At 44.2% G+C, this 17,509-nt stretch overlaps 1 protein-coding gene across 1 annotated transcript; it reads left to right on the plus strand.

Annotated features, from left to right (window-relative positions):
* Positions 1-2,031: 2,031 nt before the first annotated feature.
* Positions 2,032-17,452, plus strand: LOC114639320 (fas apoptotic inhibitory molecule 1). The gene is made up of 5 exons (XM_028788066.1): positions 2,032-2,177; positions 7,623-7,755; positions 8,027-8,255; positions 14,557-14,606; positions 16,993-17,452. The coding sequence occupies exons 2-5, from the start codon at positions 7,645-7,647 to the stop codon at positions 17,140-17,142; spliced, it is 540 nt and encodes a 179-aa protein (XP_028643899.1). The 5' UTR covers positions 2,032-2,177; positions 7,623-7,644; the 3' UTR covers positions 17,143-17,452.
* The last annotated feature ends 57 nt before the right edge of the window (positions 17,453-17,509 follow it).

Genomic DNA, 17,509 nt, shown 5'->3' on the forward strand with positions numbered 1-17,509 from the left:
AAACAAACACTACACACACACACACACACACACAGAGAGAGAGAGAGAGAGAGAGAGAGAGAGAGAGAGAGAGAGAGAGATGAAGGCAGAGTCCAAGGTGATGCCTTTATTAATCAAGGACTGTCAAAGATGGAAAACCAGCAGGAAGGCCTTCCATCTCAAACAAAGCAACCAATTCTACCAACACCCTGATTTGGAACTTGTAGCAGCCAAGACTATGGGAAATACATCTCTCTCATTTAAGCCAATACAGTCATCATCCCTTTGGTGTCTGTGGAGACTCAGTTCCAGAAATTCCCAATAGATACAAAATCTAAGGATGAGGGCTGAAGGTCTAACTCAGTAGTAATACATCCACGTAGCATGTGTGACACCCTGTGCTTAATTCCCAGCACTTATAGAAACATCCAAGCATGCTAATATTCCATATATAATGTCCCTGCATTTGCACAAGACCTATATGCCCAATCCCATATACTTAACCATTGCTAGATTATTTGTAATATGGTTGCTATATAAATAGTCATATCATATATATGGACCAGGAAGATGGGAGTAATAAATCTGCACGTATTCAGTATGATAAGTTATAAGTTGCATGAATTTGTGCATAGTGAGTCTTTGATGGTGTGTTTTGTACTGTTGAGTATTACACTGAGGGCTTCAGATATGCTAGGCAACTCTTCAGACCTCACAAAAGATTGTTGAGTTGCAGATGGTTGAGTCCATGGTGAGCTTAAACTTTCCCCCAGTGCTAGAGAACAGAAAAGGTAAGGTCTTTTTAAACTGACCGTTTATATTTTCTGTCCTTTTCATATCCTACTTGCACATTTCACCAATAATTTAAAAACACCATTTGGCATTTTAAAAATCTATTCATAGAAAGTCTTTTATGTAAGGGGTACAATGTCTGCCATCTGTTTTGTCCAGTTCTCTCCCATTTGTCTATTCTTTCCTTAAAAAATGTATTGCCATGTCAGTCAGAATTTTCAGAATATTAAGTAGACCAATGTTCTTTAATGTTTTGGATACCCTGCCTAACACTTCTGCCTCATTAAATTTCACTACTTTCGTTTTTGAAACAAGGTTTAGTTATAAAGCTTAGAGTAGCCTGGAACTTGCAATCCTCCTGTTTCAACTTCCTGAGTTCTGGGTAGATAGGCCTGGTGATCCAAGCACTGGGGAGACTGAGGCAGGAGAATCTGGACTCCAAATGTGAGGCTGTTATGAATTTCGTATCGAGGTTCTCTTAAATATCAACTAAATAGGCACAAATACTCCCAAATTAAATCTTTATCAAACTTAAAAAAAATCTCTGCATTGGCTTGTTCCTTTTACTTCATGAGGCTCTATTTGTAGATTCTATCCGACACTACTCATCTGTTTGTCTGAGTCTTTACAATAGCATTATGTGTGTTTGTACATAGGTATTATATACATTAAAAAAAAAATAACCCAGGACCTCACCCAGGGTAACTAGGTGCTCTATTATTGAGCTCTATCCCCATTTCCCAATGTTTGTCTTTCAGTAAGTGAAATTCAAACATCTCATTCAAGGAAGAACTATAAAATTTCTTTATTATAGGGAGACGAGGCAAGCAAAAAGCTCTGGGCTAAGTGTAAGGTTCAGCAGCCAAACGACATCTGTGGTCGTGCAGATGGACTCTTTTCCACGTAAAAAGACCGTTCATATAGCAGAGAATGGAAGGCCAGCAGGGTAGTGGGAACAAAGGGTCTCTGTGGAGGAGTTGCCTCACCCGGAGGTGCGGGTTATCCACAGCCTACAAACACGGCTCCAGACCTGCACGACACCAAGGAAGATAACACCCGCAGGGCCTAGGCGCGGCAGTGGCGCAGCAGGGTGCACTGCAGAGCGCTCCACAGAACGCAGCGGCGCACAGCAGGAGCAGGATTGGGCCCAGAGCAGGGTAGGCGGGGCCTATGGAAGCGGACACCGGGAATTGGCTTTCGAGCAAAGGGTGGGCGGGGCCTCTGGAGAGGGCTCTCGCACTCGCGCAGGCTCACTAGAGCAGTGGGCAGGGTCTCATTGAGCCCGGAAGGCAGTAGGAGGCTGGGCACCCAGCATGCGGATGCGGGAGCGGGAGCCCGGTGGGCGCGGCCGCGAGAGCTGCTGACTGCGTCGTGGGATCCGGAGCCGGTGGCGGCGCGCGGAGCAGGTGAGCGCGAGAGGCGGTGCTGGCAGCTTCGGCGGGCGCTTCCTACTCGGCCTGGCCGAGCGGGCTCCGAGATGCCTGATGCCCAGGCCTCGGTCGGCAGACACCAAGCCGCGGTGGTCTCAGGGCAAGAGGCCCCGGAGAGAACGGGTGCGGGGCGGCCACCCGCAGCTGCGACCTCTCCGGTGCTTCGGCGCAGCGTTCGTGACGCGATCTGCAGTTCTCGGGCTTCGGACCTGTCCGAGTCTCAGTGCCGCTGCTGACTACGTCCCAGGCGGCCTTGGCCGAAATACTCCGGGGAGACGTGAACCGCCTATACGTACCTCTGGGGGTTTCAGGAGGCGGAGCTAACCTTGCCTTACGTGCTGGGTGGACTGGAGCTCCTGGGAACAGCCCGCTGCAGCATCCTTCCTGGCTGTGGCTGCTTCCTTGTGGCTGTTGGCTTTAGGGACAGATTTATTCCTGAACCGCTCTAGTGTTGCAATAAGCTCAACTCGAGTTGCCTGCTATCTTACAGCAGCCAGAGTAGGATTCTGTAGTCTCTTCATAGAATTATGTAGTTTCTTTCTTGCAAAGGCTGACTTGGAAACCTGTCTCAGGTATGGAATGAATTGGTTCAGTGAAACCCAGCAAAATAACGCTTTACTCAAGGTGAAAGATGGTGGGACAGATAGCTTGAGTTGATTTGCTGTTTAACCATCTAACGTTACATTCAATCTGTCACCTGTGACAGCGTGTAAACACAAGTCTGAAAAGCGCCTTGCACTGCAACCAATGCTCATCTCCTGTAAATTCCATTGTGGGCGGTGTTACTGTCTGGTGATGTCATCATAATTCGATTAGATAAGCACTGTTTCTGAAATACTGAATGGATGTTTGGAAACAGTTTCTTTCTAGTAAAAGCACAGTTAGTGATCTGGGGGTTGTTATTCTACTTTATAAGGTTTTATGCTAAAAGCAGACCTGTGCAGATCATGGTGAGGCTTAGGACAGAGTGGTGAGCGTTGGGGTCTGACTTTAGGTCAGAACGCAGGCATGGAACAAGTGAAAATCGAAAGGTATAATATGAATTATAGTGACCACAGCCAAAGTAATTTAAGAAAAAAAAAAAAAACTTGTTGGACCAAGACAGCAACTCCAATGAACTTTTAAAGTACTGAACTTGAAATGTGTAAGACCACAAGTCACAAGACTATTGGAACTTCTGGTCAAACAAACAAACAAACAAACTTGTAGTGAAACCTCAAATCAGGACCCTTGCAGGGGTGTTTTGAACGTGTTCTTAAATGTTATATGAGATTCGTTGGTGAGGGTCCCACTTCCAGATGGGATCTTGTGGAAAAATATTTCTTACACTCAGTGCCCTTTGTGCCTGTGGCCTTGTTGGAAAGTTGAACAGATTAGGAAGCGCAACAGGGTGTCACTTAAAGAGGCCCCTGTTACTTTGCTATCCCCCTAATGAAGGAGAGAGTCTAGCCAAGGTGAGCTCATTGGTTTGGTTACGACTTTTCATTGTGGAAGTTGTAGGACTGGGCTGTAGCAAGGTATAATCCTTATGTAGAAAACACTTTTAAAAGTTTCTCCTTGAAAACAGCACAGGAGTCCATGCTTTGCAGCCTGTCAGAAGCCACAATGCTGTTAAAAGAATTTGCAGGTTTTTTTAAATAGAGAGCTTTAGGTCTTTGGGGGCTGGAGAGACAGAGGCTAGGGGGCCTGCTGCTCTTACAGAACAGAGTCCCAAGGCTCACAACAACCTGTAACTCCAGTTGCAAGGGCTCTACTATCCTCTTATGGCCTCCATGGGCACCTGTACTCACACATAAGCACGCATGTGTGTGTACACATGCGTGTGCACTCTCGTTTGCTCACGAAACGGTAAAGATAATAACAAATCTTATTTTTTTATCAAGCCTCACTTAAAAGTGGATTCATGAACAAGGAAAACGGAATGCTTGTTAACTTTCCCTAAGGCAGCCCTTCTCCTATTTGGCCATATCGACAGAAAAAAAAAAAACAGAGAAACTAATTTTGTATTGATTTGTGAATTTGTATTTTGCCAATTTGATATACACAATTATAAATAGAATTTGCCAGTTGGTTGCTTACTCTGACCAGCTTTATATAATTTCCCCCTGAGATGTGCCGTCTAAATTATTGGAGAGCAATACATCACTAATTTCTAAATAGTCTGTAAATAATCATGCATGTATCTGTTGATAGTTTTAAATGGTTTTTAAAGATGTCAGCTTGAGTTTTTCTGGGTTTTGTTCTTTTGTTTGGTTTGGGGTTTTGTTTGTTTTTTTTTTATTATTCAAGACAGGGTTTCTTTGAGTAGCCCTGGCTGTCCTGGAACTCACTCCATAGACCAGGCTATCTTTGCACTCAGAGATCCACCTGTCTCTCCCTCCCAAGTGCTAGCAACTTCCCTTTCAACTCACTGTAGAAGACTCACTGTGTCTTTTATTTCATTTCTTTGTTTGGTGTTTTGGTTTTTTGAGACATAGTCTCTCTCTGTAGCTCTGACTGTCTTGAAACTCACTATGTACACCAGGCTCTCCTCAGACTCATGGAGATCTGCCTGCTTCTGCGTCACAATAACTGGGATCAAAGGCATGTGCTACCATACCCAATGACCCAATATCTATTATACTTGGATTAGAAAAGGTGTTAAAATTAAGGTGATCCTATATGTCATCTTTAAGAAAAAATTACTTTTACGTTATGTGTATACGTGTGGAGGTGTGTGTGCAGGCACTGGAGTGTAGATGCCCTCAGAGTGTTAGGACATCGGGACTTCCTAAGCTGCCTAGCTTGTGTGGTAGGCACTGAACTAGCGTTCTCTGAAAGAGTAGTTCACATTCTTAACCACTGAGCCATCTCTCCAGCCCCATGCTTTACTGAGTGCATCATAGTAATATTTGGAGCTCTTTATAATACAAAATACGTCAACTTTCTCAAGTTTGAGTGGTGACCTTCCTAGAACACTCTTTAACAGTTTTATAGCAAAATTTGAGTGACATCCCTTTGTTCCCTCTGATATGCTGAGAATATCTCCAGCAGTTATAGCACATCACTGGGTGTGTCCTGTTGTTAGGCGTAGAAACCTTTCTTCTCTAATATTTTTGAAACAATTTGTGGCAACTGACTTTTTCTAGCACAAGGGGTTGACAGTTCCCCCTCTTGTTGGTGAAGGGAATACGCCCTTGGACATGGAGGCAGGGGAGATACTTATTGAGGAGGGTGTTAAAACTAGAGCACACCTTGGGAGCAAAATACAGTCAAATCTATAAAAGCATTGCAGGAGTAGGCTGTTCACTGTAGCTTCCTTGTCTGCATCTCCTGTGCGTGTTAGCACACTTATGCTTCTGAGTAGTTCTCTAGCACCCCTGCCTTCTCCATGTAGTGTCTGCTGTGCATGTAAGCGTAGGCACACCTCTGCCTTATGAAATTTAACTAACACTGAAACAGTGCCCTCATTGCTTGGCCCTGGTCTCTGCTTCTAGGTGAGACTGCTGGATTGCTGAGTGAGGCCTGTTCCTGTGGGCCTGCTGGCTTATGTAAATGAGCGAATAAACTTTGCTCTCACAGAACAGGCTAGCATAGTCTTAGCTACTTCACAAAATTCACAATTTCTCTGGAGAAAAATGATTTAAATTATGTTAACCTTCTAAAATATACTATAAGGATTGGGTTTTAAACCTCACCCTGAATATTGAAGCTGCCATCCTGTTTGCTTTTACTCACCGAGCAGAGCTGTTTGTCTCAGCATTGAGTGCTCCCTGGAGCATGGCCTCAAACCCTCGGGCTCCTGTGCCCCAGGAAGACTCCTGGGACTGGGATGGCTCCTGGGGCTCTTACAGCTCTAATATGATGTAATATTCAAGATAAACTAGAATTTATGAATGTATAAACTAGAAATTATAAATGCTTGCCAGGCAGTGGTGGCGCACGCCTTTAATCCCAGCACTTGGGAGGCAGAGGCAGGCGGATCTGTGAGTTTCAGGACAGCCTGGTCTACAGAGTGAGTTCCAGGACAGCCATAGCTACACAGAGAAACTCAAGAAAAAAAAATTTTTTTAAATGAATAAATAAATTGTAAATGTTTAACATAGAAAAATAGATTGGCTGATTTGTCTGCTCAACTCTGTCTGAAAACAAAAGACTGCGCTTCTACTGTACGTAAATGCAGCTTCATCAGAACATATAGGCAATTTATGAAAGGATTGTAAAGTTTTTTAAAACAAGCCTTTGTAGCTGTCTTTGTTGCTTCCAACCTCTCTCTGCTGCATTTCTGCTTTTCTCTCTTCTGGCTGCTAATTGGATTGCAGACTGTTGCTAACCATGGCGTCTGGAGATGACAGTCCTATCTTTGAAGATGATGAAAGGTAAATGTCTTGTTTTGCAATAAAACTGGCCCTTGAAAGTTTGGGGTTTGTTAGGATAGGCCTGGAGAGTTCTGCATCTGTTGGGGGCACATTCTCTGTCATCACAGAATGCAGGCTCTGCTTCCTGACATGGAGGAGGGTAACGAGTGGATATGTCCACCTGTGTGGATATGCCCACCATAAGTGTGGCGTCCTCTTCCACAGACCCTTCTCAGTACAGAAGTCTTAGCAACCACTTGAAGATGATTCAGAGCATACAAAGTAAGAGATGAGAACGGGCAAAGAGGGAGATTCCAGAGGACAGTGTTGGAGCCAGAGTCCTTGGTTTACAGCCTACTCCTCTTGACACTGTCACCGTGCCCTGCTTAAACCTTGGGGGCTCTGTACCTCCTCTTTAAGGGACTGACAGCATCCTTCTCATGGAGAGGAGTCAGTGATTCAGTGATGAAACTGGTTCACAGAGAGCACTGGCCAGCCACAGTCAGCTGTGACCCCCGTTACTGCAGTGAGCATTACTACACAAAACTAATCAGCTATATCAGTGTCAAACTTCTTCCATGATAGTTTTTGAATGACAAATGAGAACACCCTTTTTTGATGTTATTGTTAAATTCCCAGTCTTTGGTTCTGAAAAGTGAAGAATTCTCTCTTGGAATTGATCTGACACACACACACACACACACACACACACACACACACTGCTAATTTCTGGGCTTTGTTGTTGTTGTTGTTGCAGAAGTAGTCATAAAGTAGAGACTTTCACTGACATTTTCATGTGCTAGACTAGCCCAGCCCAGCATGCTGTCCGGGATTAACTGTTACAGTCTTAATCGTATTAGTATTGAGGTGACTTTGGGATTATTAGACTCTACCTGTCATAGCAGCCTGTTGAGGGAAGAGCCAAGGAGAGCGGAAGCATTTACACGGGCTGTGAGTAGGGAGTGTCACCTTACCACCTCATAATTTTAGGGCCCTTGAAACACTGGTATTTTCATGCTGGGAGGATTAATTAATCATTCTCTTACTGTTTTGGTCTATTTTAATGGCTATTTTATTCCTCCAGCCCTCTCTATAGCCTGGAAAAAATGACAGATCTCGTAGCTGTTTGGGACGTAGCACTGAGTGACGGAGTCCACAAGATTGAATTTGAGCATGGGACCACGTCAGGCAAACGAGTTGTGTACGTGGATGGGAAGGTAGGAGAGCAAATACAACAGCAACGCTTGGTTTTGTCTATGTAGATTGCTTATATAAAGCAATCCAATGGCCATTACAGAATACATAGACTTTAACTTTTAATACCTAAACTTAGAGTGACTACCCTAGGAAACCTGGACAAGAAGTAATATAAATATAAATAAATATAAATAGTATTGTCATTTGAACAGTCTGAATTTTTTACGTTATTTTTAAAATTAAATACTAATTTTTCTCTGTGTTTATTAAACTGTATATATTCTCATCTAGGAAGAGATAAGAAGAGAGTGGATGTTCAAATTGGTGGGCAAAGAGACCTTCTGTGTTGGAGCTGCAAAGACCAAAGCCACCATAAATATAGATGCCATCAGTGGCTTCGCCTATGAGTACACGCTGGAAATCGACGGGAAGAGCCTCAAGAAGTACATGGAGAACAGATCAAAGACCACCAACACCTGGGTGTTGCACTTGGATGGCGAGGAACTGAGAGTTGTTTTGGGTAAGTCGGGGCTGTTTCTGCAGAGCCTTCAGGCCACTGTGATGCCCTGCTCTCCTGACTTTTGCGGACACTTTCCTAGTCGAAGGGAAGGGTCTTCATTTAGCCCACTGGGTTTTGCGTGTGGTGTCTTAATGTTCGGTTCGATAAGGTTGGATTTGAAGATTATGATCCTGGGCTTAAGAAGTAATATCAATCCAGGCATCTACTGTTTGGTATTTCTCTTTATAAATAAAAAGGCAGTTAGAAACTTAAGAACCCTCAAGAGGACAAGAATCTTCTGCAGGTAATAGTGGGGGTACAGGTCCATGAGTCAGAGCTCTAAGCCCAGTCAAAAGTGAGCTTTTTAAGACGTTACCTTCTCAGCCGGGCGATGGTGGAGTCCAGCACTTGGGAATCAGAGACAGGCAGACCTCTGTGAAGCTGGCCTAGTCTATAGAGCAAGTTTCAGAACAGCCAGAGCTACACAGAGAAATCCTGTCTTGAAAAACAGCAACAGCAAAAAAAGCACCTTTTTGTTATTCCTGTACCCCCATTTCCTTCTCATATTACTAAATGAAAATGGTGTAATAATCATCTTTTTTTTTTTTTTTTAAGATTTATTTATTTCATTTATGAGTACACTGTAGCTGTCTTCAGACACACCAGAAGAGGGCATACAATCTCATTACGGATGGTTGTGAGCCACCATGTGGTTGCTGGGATTTGAACTCAGGACCTCTGGAAGAGCAGTCAGTGCTCTTAACCACTGAGCCATCTCTCCAGCCCTGTAATAATCATCTTAATTTATGTATTTAGTTCATGTTTGTTAACTGCCTCTCAAAAGGAAGACAGTCTACCAGGTATTGAGGGTGCACAGACAAAAGGAACTTTGAGCATGGTGTGGTGGTCCGCACTCTAGCTGCGTGCTAGCAGATGGGGTTTTTGTTTGTTTGTCTGGATTTGTTTTGGTTTTAGACAAGAAATGTTTGTCACCTAATAAGTCACATAAAAACCCCAAAGCCAGGCATGGTGACTTCATACCAGACATTCCAGCACTTCAGTGATGGAGAACCTGAGGTTGAGGCCAATCTAGACTATGGAGTGAGACTGTGTCCTTTTATAAGAAGGGGATGGGGAAGTAAATTAAATAATTACTTACTGTAAAATGTCAGTTTGGTTTGAGGTGCCTCCATGTTTCCTGTAAAGTGGTAGCTGGAGAACTGTCAAATTTAGGTTTTATTGGACTTTCTGACAAAACCAACTTGAGTTTTCTGGTGTCTTGATGCACACACAGAGTTCATCGTTCTCTTTCTCTTCAGCATTAACAACTGTGTTAGTCAGCGTTCCCTAGAGGAACAGAACTAATAGGATAAAATATACATATTTATCAGACTGGCTTACTGCTATGCTCTGAGTATTCCAGACATGGTGGTCTTACACCGGGGAAGGTGAAAACACGGTTCATCCCATGAGTCTAGTGTCTTAGCAGTATCAACCTGGCACTGAAGGCCTGGAGGGGCTCGGAGAGCCACTGGAAGCCTGATGAAGCTGGATTCTGCTATCAGGGAAGATGCAGCAGCAGCAGCAGCAGCAGCAGCAGCAGGGAAGATGCACCACCTATCTAGAGTGAAGGCAGGCAGGCTGAACATCAGGGTCTGCCACTGGGAGGTGCTGCCCACATTTATCATGGATCCTCCCACTTCACACAACCTGAACTGTCACTGATGTGCCCTGTGGCTTACCTTCTAGTTGGTTCCAGATCCAGACAAGTTGACAGCCAGGATTAAACATTACAACAATTACTAATGCTCAATGCCTCGATCATCCACCAGTTGCTGCCAAGTGGTAATGCTTGGATCCTCTCATCCTTTGCTTCCTGGTTAGATGTTTGTCTAACAAGAGACTCCCAGTCACCTAGCTGTTGGGCTGCAGAGACCTACGTCTCATGTAGGAAGCACAGGGCAGCTTTGTTCTTCCTTTAGTCTCCAGCCTTCAAACTACGGACTTGTTTGCAACTTTAAACCATGTTAATAATAAGATGGAAACAATTCAATTTGCTTTAGTACATTGCAATTACCACTTTCATTGATACTTAAAGTGTCCCTTTTGGGGACAGGGGAACTTTATGTATGTGTGTGTTTATTTGTTTTGAGACTGGTTCTTGTTCCATCTCTTCTGGCCTGGTGTTAGCTGTGTCTCCCAGGCTGGTTGTAAACGTTTGTCTGTCCTTCTGCCCCTGCCTCCCAAGTGCTTAGATCACAGGTGTAAGCCACAAAAATGTGCTGTTTTGGACCCCTGAGGAGCTTGATAGAGTGGTTCCTTTGGCTATTCCTAGTGGGCTTTGGCAGCCACCTCCAGCCTCCTTCCTTTCGACATAACAGGACGACTGGAGCTGTTGTGAACATTTGTGCCTACACTTGGATATTGAGGAAAAAAATTATTTCAAGATTTCAATGTAATGTGACCAAATACTAAGAGTGTTCTCTCATCATTTCTTGATTTCCAGTGGGCAGAACAAGGAAATAGGTTGGGGATGGATGGATGGATGGATATAAAAGGTAGGGAACAAGGGTTGGTAATAGGACAGAGGGAAGAAGGAAAATAGAAGGGAGAAGAACAGATCTTTTCTGGTTTTGTTGTGAGACAGGGTGTCTCTGAGTAGCCATGGCTAGCCTGGAACTTAGTATGTAGACCAGGCTGGACTTGAACTCATAGATCCTCCTGCCTCTGAGAGAACTTCTCTTTGATGCATCTTCTGAGTTCATAATGATACTTGGTAGGTCAAGTTGAGGAGGATAGGTCTTACTTAACCTTATCTCACACCTTTTCCCCACACTCTGAATCCTCCTTTTTTAGGACACAGAGGATGGTGGAATATGATGGAATCACATAACTTACTTGCCTTTTGTCAAATTGCAGATATATATATAATAATTTCATAACATTATCAGTGCTGCCACCATGAACATAGTCACCCACAATGCTTTTATACTGTTTGTGCATCATCCTCCAGCTGTTCTGTGCTCTGCTCCCCTGCCAGCCCTCACTCACATGGAAATCAAGTCATTGTTTCAGCTTCTGTCAACGTTCCTGAAGAAGGGCTCGTGGAAACAGAATGTTGAATTCTAGAATACTGATAGCTTTATGGTTGTGTCTGTAGGAACAGGGCTTGGCGATGCTTGGCCAACCTGCTCTCTGCTGAACTCTGCCTTTAGGCCCCTCAAGGTGTAACCCAGTTGCTTCCTGCTCCTGTTACTGAGTGGTGCAGCCATGCTTTCCCTGCCATTATGGGTTGCATCTCCTCAAGCAACAGCCAGAATAACCCTCTCCTCTCCTATGTTGTTTCTGTCAGAGCAAGAGAGAAGCGAGTGACACAGACGCAGTGTCATCTGCAGGAAGTGTTGCGAGAACTCTGAGCCTTTCTACGCTGGTTGCTCTTATTTTCTCCCTTTTTGTGAAGGCCAATGATTTTACTAGAATAGCAAATCCTCCATCGTGTGAATGCTGGTTGATTCAGTATATGGTCAAGAGATTTGGAAGATGTTTCTGTTTATAATCTATGTCTATCACTCAAAATCACCCCGTTTCCATTTGCTCCATATTTGAACTATATTCTTATGTATAGTTCTTACTTATTTTTCCAGGCTTTCTTGTTGGCTTTCTCTTACTTAATTTGCTTTGGTTTTTCAAGACAGGGTTTCTCTGTGTAGCCATGTCTGTTCTGGAACTCTGTAAACCAAGCTGGCCTCGAACTCATAAAGATCTGCCTGCCTCTGCCTCCTGAGTGTAGGAATTAAAGGCATGTGCCGCCACCACACGCAGCCTGGATTTCTCTTTCTTGTGGAAAGTATGTGTGTATTATTTACATATCTGTCCATTTTTTCTTAAAATTTTCTTATTTATTTTATGTGTATGAATACACTGTCAATGTCTTCAGACAAACCGGAAGAGGGTATCGGATCCCATTACAGATAGTTGTGAGCCCTGTGGATGCTGGGAATTGAATTCAGGACCCCTGGAAGAGCAGACGGTGCTCTTAGCCACTGAGCCATCTCTCTAGCCCCTCCCCACCCCTGTTCGTTTTCTTAGGTCAGCATTTTTCTTATGTTCCCCATCCCTTGAGTTCCATTTTATGTGTATTGGTGTTTTTCCTGCATGTATGTCTGTGTACCCCATGTTTGTACTGCTGCAGAGGTCAGAAGAAGGCACTGGGTCCCCTGGAACTAGAGGTACAGACAGTTGTGGGCTACAGTGTAAATGCTGAGAATCAAACTCTAGTCATCTGGAAGAGTAACCAGTGCTTGTAACCACTGAGCCATCCATTCTTACACACACACACGCACACACACACCCACACCCACACACCCGCCCCCGCCCCTTTCATCCTTTTCCAGCGTGGCTGCCTACTGTTTACTCTCATGGACGCTGCCGGCAGCTCCCAATTTCATCTTGTTCCCTGAAGTACATCTTTAAGGGATTATTTCTGTGGTTGAAGAGATAAACATTTCTTGGCATCTAAGCTGCTGTTTTTCCTGAATATAGCAAAATCATTTTCCCTCAGAATTTATGAAGGTTTTAGTCCCCAATTTTATTTCAGTATTCTGTTCTTCACTGTTTTAAATGGATTTTGTGCCTGTGTGGTGACCTCCCCCCCCACACACCTTATTGAAGCTTTACTAGCTGGTTTTATCCATCTTTCTGAATGTCACTATGATGTGGTCAGAGATGTAGTGACTCACTTCATCCCAATACTTACTAGTGGAAATTTTAGTCTCGAGAGGTTTATAACAGTGGTTCTCAGCCCCTGGTTACAACCCCTTTAGAGGTTGCATATTAGATATTTACATTACAGTTCATAACAGTAGTATAAGTACAGTCATGAAGTAGCAACGAAATATTGGGTGTGACTACAATATGAGGAACTATATTAAAGGGTTGCAGCGTTAGGAAGGCTGAGAGCCTGGGTTAGAGAGCTAATGCATTTGAATATGCTGGCCTTTGTTTTTGTTTTCCATGTTGAGATAGCCTTGCAGTGCGGTGCTGGCTTGTTACTATGTAACATTGCCTAGATATATCCATGATCTTTTCACTTGTGCAGATTTTGAAAATTTGTATTCCAATGTAATCTATTTTTACTTCACGGCTCTGGATTAGCTGTGTCCCTCATGGGCATGTCAGCAAACCCTTCTAGTTAATTTAGATAATCTGAACGCGTGTGTATTTCAGTAAATAGACTGCCAGTTCTCACGACCCTTGTCAATAATCTTAGCACTGGGTGTTCAGCCACATATTGTGTGATCGGCTGGGTTTCCCTGCCTCTGACCATGCGCAAATCACATTCAGACAGCCTCTGGGGTGACCTGCTGCCTTCCTCCTGTCACATTTAGCCCTCCTCAGAGGCTTCTTGTGGTTTAAATGAGGTGCTCATCTGGCTCAGGATGTAGAGGGAAGACAAGCTCCTACAGCAGGTAGCCTGCCAGAGTCACACCTTCAGCTGGACCCTCAGATATGACCCCTGGGCATGACTTTGTCCTTGGATCCTAGTATCCATGCAGGTCACAAACATAGGCGCTCTCTCTCTCGCTCTCTCTCTCGCGCTCTCTCTCTTTCTCTCTCTCTCTCTCTCTCTCTCTCTCTCTCTCGCTCTCTCTCTCTCTCTCTCTCTCTCTCTCTCTCTCTCTCTCTCTTTCTCTTTCTCTCTCTGCTTCCTCATCTGGTCCCTTGTGACCACAGTCTTCCAGCCCAGTCTTAGGATACCAGTGTTGACAGGCAGTGTTGGGGACTACCCCTGCTGTGAACCATGGTAGCAAACTTCTGCCTGAGGATGCTGCAGTAACTGTGTGTTCCCTGTGTTCCCTGCTGTAGAATCCACCCGTGTGGTCTGTTTCTCCTTAGTGTCTAGGAGTTTATGCCACCATCCGGTAGATCTGTCCATGCACGAGGCAGGAGTTATCTCGTCACTGGTGCTCTCATTCCCGGTGACCATTTGAACTTACTAAGCCACGTTTTCTATGACTAAGGCCCTCCTCGTTCCCTCATTCAGTTGTAACCTCTTTTACAAAGATTGCCCTTCAGAATTTGTTTTGTTTAATCAAAAACTATTTAATCACATTCTGATGGGTCTTTGACCTTCTTAAAAGACTTGAAAAAAATGGATGTCATTTATAAACAGTGTTTCTTCAAATTTTGAAAGTTCCAAAGACGTTGAAAGTGTGGAGTTTTAGAATGTTATTGTAGTTTATTACTATACTGTACCCAACTTTACAAAAGAAGTTAATCTGACATATAGAATTATAACCTGGAATTCATGTTGCTTTTACAGAAAAAGACACTATGGACGTATGGTGCAATGGTCAGAAAATGGAGACGGCGGTAAGTTGCCTTCCTTTATCCTGGTGTGTGACAGTTCTTCATTCTGGAGCTTTTTAAAAATAATATAGAGGCAGGGGTATCCGGGTGGGGAGGGTGAGAGGTATACAGAGAGACCCCTCAGTCAGGTAAACTGCCAGGCAGGTGGTGCAAGGAAATGAGTTCGAATTCCCAGTGCCATGTAAAAGCTAGGCATGATCTCTCTCTCTCTCTCTCTCTCTCTCTCTCTCTCTCTCTCTCTCTCTCTCTCTCACACACACACACACACACACACACAACACACACACACACACACAGAGCTAGAGAAATGACTCAGTGGTTAAGAGCACTTGACTTGTTGCTCTTGCAGAGGACAGGTTCAATTCCCAGCACCCACGCTGTCTTACAAGTATCTGTAGCTCTGGTTCCAGGTGATCCAGGGCTTTTTCTCACCTCTGTGGCACCAACACACATATGGTATATGGATATACACGCAGGCAAAGAGTGTGTACATATTAAAAATTTAAAAATCTAAAACAAATTTTTTTGTTTTGTTTGTTTGAGACAAGGTTCTTCTGTGTAGCCCTGGCTCTCCTGGGACTTGCTTTGTAGGCTGGCCTTGAACTCACAGAGGTCCAACTGCATCTGCCTCCTGAGTGCTAGGATGGAAAGTGTGTGCCACCATGCCTCCTTTAAAAGAAATTTAAAAGAAAAATAATTTCTTTTAAATGAGATCGAATTTTAGAACAGTATCAAAGCTAGGGCTGTAGCTCACTAGCAGCACACTCAGCCGACACGGGTGAGGCCCAGGATCCGTCCTCGGCACCGCAAAACTGACAACAGAAAGGTGGGTTTCTAGAAGCCATTGTGGATGTCATTTGAACAGAGTAATGGGTTTCAGTTAATAAGAGCATGCAGCTTTAGGAAGTAGGGTAAAAGTAATGCTCATCTATGATGTGCTTGTTATCAGTGACTGGCAGGAAGCCAGCATGAAGCCAGCGCTCTGAAACCCCACTGCCTGCTCATAGCTACAGCAGTGGAAGCATGGGCAGCTTCCCCACCTCAGCCTGCCCCCGTCTGCGCACATGCACAGGCTGCCCGTCCCTCCTCTGCAGCACAGGTTTCCAACCCAGTATCATCACTGGGTGTGACGTTGCCAAGAAGCAGGGGTCATGTTAGCAACCCTTGCTGGGCCATCCAAAGGCTTCTGCTAAGGCTCAGTACAAAGTGCCCCAGGACATGCCTGGGCCACGCACATTACACACCCCCTAAAGACCATATGCTGGAGCAGCTCAGAGCCCTGAAAGTGCTTCCTCTGCCGCTCATGTGCTTGCTGTTTCTTAGTGTGGACTCCTGGCTAGCTCACTCTGTCCATCTCTGTGATGCTCAGATGTGCTGTCAGGACCCAGGGACTCAGATGCTAAGCAGAGCCTCCAGCACTGAGTCACAGTTCCAGCCCACGGAGACAAGGTTTAAGTCTGAGTGTGTTGCCCTTGCTTTCTGGGACAATTCATTTTTGTCCTCGGGCTCCTGCTTCTTATCTCTAGTACCATTCCATAGAAATACAATTTGAACCGTATGTATGAAACTTAGATGTAATTTCACCTTTTCTAGAAACAGCACTAAAGGGGAAGGTGGGTTAATTTTAATGTTTATTTTAAATCAATATATCGAGAGTGTTGTAAGGACTCATGGTGGTACACGCCTTCCTTTAATCCTAGCATTCAGGAGGCAGAGACAGGCAGATCTCTGTAAGTTCGAGGCCAGCTTCTTCAGAACTAGGTACTTCCTGGTCAGTTCCAGGACAGCCGGGGCTATAAATACAGAGACAGTGGTTACACTAGGTGCCCATTAACCTTAAACCAGGAGAGAGCTGGTTTTCTAGTGGGAACCCTTCCGTCTTTTGCTTGATAGGCCTTCAGCAAGTTAATAAGTATGTTGGTCTACAATTTCTGTGTCTATAAAGTGAGTATACTAATGATACTTGTGGTAGCTGTTGTAAAGACAGTTGAAGTGCTGAGAATAAGCTGAGAATAGTGTAACTGAGGAGGAGTGTTTTGATTTGCTCACCATTTTTAGTTTTGCGAACATCGTCTATACTGTGAACACAGCATTTTCTTCTTCTGAAACTTAAGATCCCTCAGGATTTTGGAAATTACAGCAATCCATGGGGCTCTAAACATCATCTCTAGGCTCGAATTTCACAGATGCATGTCTCTGTAAGTGTGTCAGATGCCCTGGAACTGGAGCTACAGACAGTTGTGAGCTGCCATGTGGGTCCTCTGGAAGGGCAGTCAGTGCTCTTAACTGCTGAGCCATCTCTCCAGCCCCATGACCAGTGCTTTTAGATGACGTTACTGTTCAGACAGAGCTTTCTGCAGCACTGACACTTCTTCCTTTGCTGTCCTAGGGCGAGTTTGTAGATGATGGAACTGAAACACACTTCAGCATTGGGGACCACGACTGTTACATCAAAGCCGTCAGCAGCGGGAAGAGGAGAGAGGGGATCATCCATACACTCGTTGTGGATAATAGGGAGATCCCAGAGCTTACTCAGTGACACCTTCTGAGTGAGTTCTGAGCTGAAGAGGTGACCTCAGGACTCGCCGGACGGCTGTGGTAATTAAATGTGTCAATATGTACATATTGGTAGATTTAGTCTGCAATGTTTTTATTTTTATCTTTTGTTACTTGAAACTGTAATATTCCAATGGTCAAAAAAAATAGACTCATAAAAATTTATTTTTTAACTAATGTAAAATGTTTCTAATTCAAATGGAAAATAAAATGTGAACCAAACCACTAACATCTCACAGTAGAAACCTTGACTGTAGTGAACACTGTAAATAAAATGGTGCTGCTGGCTGTGCCCACAGGGGGATTGGTTTCATATGGTTCACACCTGTGAGCTGGCTGTGCCCACAGGG

The sequence above is a fragment of the Grammomys surdaster genome, unplaced genomic scaffold (genome assembly GCF_004785775.1).
Source record: "Grammomys surdaster isolate TR1022 unplaced genomic scaffold, NIH_TR_1.0 125698, whole genome shotgun sequence".
Classification (NCBI taxonomy): Eukaryota; Metazoa; Chordata; class Mammalia; order Rodentia; family Muridae; genus Grammomys; species Grammomys surdaster.